Source organism: Medicago truncatula, chromosome 6 (assembly GCF_003473485.1).
Source record: "Medicago truncatula cultivar Jemalong A17 chromosome 6, MtrunA17r5.0-ANR, whole genome shotgun sequence".
In the NCBI taxonomy this organism is placed as follows: Eukaryota; Viridiplantae; Streptophyta; class Magnoliopsida; order Fabales; family Fabaceae; genus Medicago; species Medicago truncatula.
Window position 1 is genome coordinate 6861125 of NC_053047.1, and position 2790 is coordinate 6863914.

The following is a 2790-nucleotide window of genomic DNA, read 5'->3' on the forward strand; positions in this document are numbered from 1 at the left end:
GTTGAAGAAATTTGACTGTAGTTATGATCTAGGACTGATTTAAGACTATAAATAGGGTTGGATCTTCAATAATTTCCTTCATTCTTCACTTCACCTCTTTTCTTACATTTTCTTAAAAAAAATATTTTTTTAGGAGTGTTTGTGTTGTCATGGTCTTTGTTGACTGTTCATATAACCCCAGCAATTGCTTTGCAGCTTATGCGGGAGATATATAACGGTCAACAGAAACCTTTGACATCAAAGAAAACACATATCGTAACAATTTGGATTTCGTAATCCGAAAAATGCTAACAATTTGATTCAGATTTTATAATCTCAATCAGGTGGAAAATATAACTGTCTAATTATTCACATATAAGATCAATGTTTGATTAATGATCCAACAAAAAGTTCATGTTACATATTTTTAATTGATGCAAAACCTCTGAAGATGTTAATAGACGTTTCAAACTTAGAAAAATAAAAATCCAGTAAGTTCACGTTACATTTTTATATATTATTTCCATATTGAGTGCTTAAGTGGGATCCCTATGTCCACATCATCAATTTTACTTTAATACTTAATAAGCATCAATTTTCACCAACCTAGCACCTCAAAAGAATTATTAACCAGGCCGCACCAATAACTCTATATCATTACATTTTTAACAAAATTTATTCATTTTACTAAGATTTATTAAATGAGACCCATGAAAAATGAAGAGAGAGAGGATTTCATAGCCACCCTCCTCCATAAGCACTCATATGTTATACTCTACAATGGTGGTGCCTATTTAATATGGTGCTAAATAGGTGAAGCACCCACGATTGTGGATGGTCTTAGAAAAGTAGAGGATGCTTTAATATATATAGAGTGCAATGTTGGATGAAGAGTTCATCATAAAGTAGCAAACCAAATTGTTACTACTATACCATGGATACAATTTGGAAATTGTGTTTTCTTATGGCAACCTTAACAATTGTCTTGTCTAATTCAACAACAACAACAAAATCACCTATTCAACATTTTATAAATTGTCTTTCACATTCTCTTGTCTCTGAAGTTACTTACACACCAAACAACACCTCATTCTCAACTATCCTCAACATAAAAATACAAAATAAGAGATTTAAAACAGCAACAACACCGAAGCCTTTGGCAATTATAACTGTAAAAGATGATTCTCATGTCCAAGAAACAGTTAAATGTGCCAAAAGCAACAACATTCAGATTAGAATTCGAAGTGGTGGTCACGACTATGAAGGTTGTTCATATGTATCAGATGTGCCTTTTGTTATACTTGACATGTTTCATCTCAATTCTGTTGATGTCAATTTACAAGAATCAACAGCATGGGTTGAATCAGGTGCAACACTTGGTAAGATTTATTATACCATTGCAAAGAAAAGCAACAAGCTTGCTTTCCCATCTGGGGTGTGCTTTACTGTAGGTGTTGGTGGTCATTTCTCTGGTGGTGGGTATGGAAATTTGATGAGAAAATTTGGTCTTTCTATTGATAATATTATTGACGCAAAAATTGTTGATGTTAAGGGTAATATTCTTGATAGAAAATCAATGGGAGAAGATCTTTTTTGGGCCATAAGAGGTGGTGGTGGTGCTAGTTTTGGTGTTATTCTTTCATGGAAACTTCAATTGGTTCCGGTAACTCCACAGGTTATCGTTTTCGATGTGAAAAGGTATGTTAGTGAAGGTGCAACTGATATTGTTTACAAATGGCAATTAATTGCACCAAAATTGCATAAAGATCTTTTCATTAGAGTGCAACCTAATGTTGTTCAAATTGGTCAAGAGGGAAAAAAGGTAGTGCAAGTTAGTTTCATTGGTCAATTTTTGGGAAAAATTGAAAGACTTTTAGTTTTGTTGAGTAAGAAATTCCCCGAATTAGGTTTGAACAAAAGCGATTGCTTTTCAATGCCTTGGATTAATTCCACTCTTTTTTGGCATGATAAGCCAATTGGTACTCCTCTTGAAGCATTGTTGGATGAACCAAAGGATCCTCAACCACTTTATAAAAAATATAAATCAGATTATGTGAAGAAACCTATTCCTAAGGAAGCTATAGAATCCATATGGAAATTGATGATTGAAGGTGAGGATTTATTTATGCAATGGAATCCATATGGTGGAAGGATGAAAGAGATATTGCCATCAGAAACACCGTTTCCTCATAGAGCAGGAAACTTGTTCTTGATTCTATACATTAATATCTGGTCTAATGAATCTTCTGAAGTTAGTGAACATCATATGAATTTTTCAAGGTCGTTTTATGAATTTATGACACCTTATGTTTCAAATTCTCCTAGGGAGGCATTCCTCAATTATAGGGATGCTGATATTGGTGCTAATCATCCAAGTAATGTAACGAGATTTGGCATTGCTAAAACTTATGGAAGCAAGTTTTTCAAAGGAAATTTTGAAAGACTAGTTAGTGTAAAAACCAAAGTTGATCCTGAGAATTTCTTTAGATATGAACAAAGTATTCCTACTAAGATCATTGTAAAAGTCATATTGAATGATCAAAATAAAAGTCATATGTAGTGTGAATTCCTAATAAATAAATAAATAAATAAATCGCATAATACGAATTCTTATCAAGTTGCATGTACTGCTTTGCTTTCTTTATTTCAGTTGTCAATTTCCCGTGCTAAACGTTGCCAATCAGCAAACGTCGCCAATCATATATGTGTAATTGAGTATCCTTGAAAGTAGGTGAACGTGCTACATTACATCATCAAAACAATTCTAATTAGTCATTATCATTATTAATTAATATCACCGTCCATAATTAT

At 32.8% G+C, this 2790-nt stretch overlaps 1 protein-coding gene across 1 annotated transcript; it reads left to right on the top strand.

The window, feature by feature from the left end:
* Nucleotides 1-899: 899 nt before the first annotated feature.
* Nucleotides 900-2571, top strand: LOC25495604 (berberine bridge enzyme-like 17). Its single transcript, XM_013595830.3, has one exon. The coding sequence runs from the start codon at nt 914-916 to the stop codon at nt 2537-2539; it is 1626 nt and encodes a 541-aa protein (XP_013451284.2). The 5' UTR covers nt 900-913; the 3' UTR covers nt 2540-2571.
* The last annotated feature ends 219 nt before the right edge of the window (nt 2572-2790 follow it).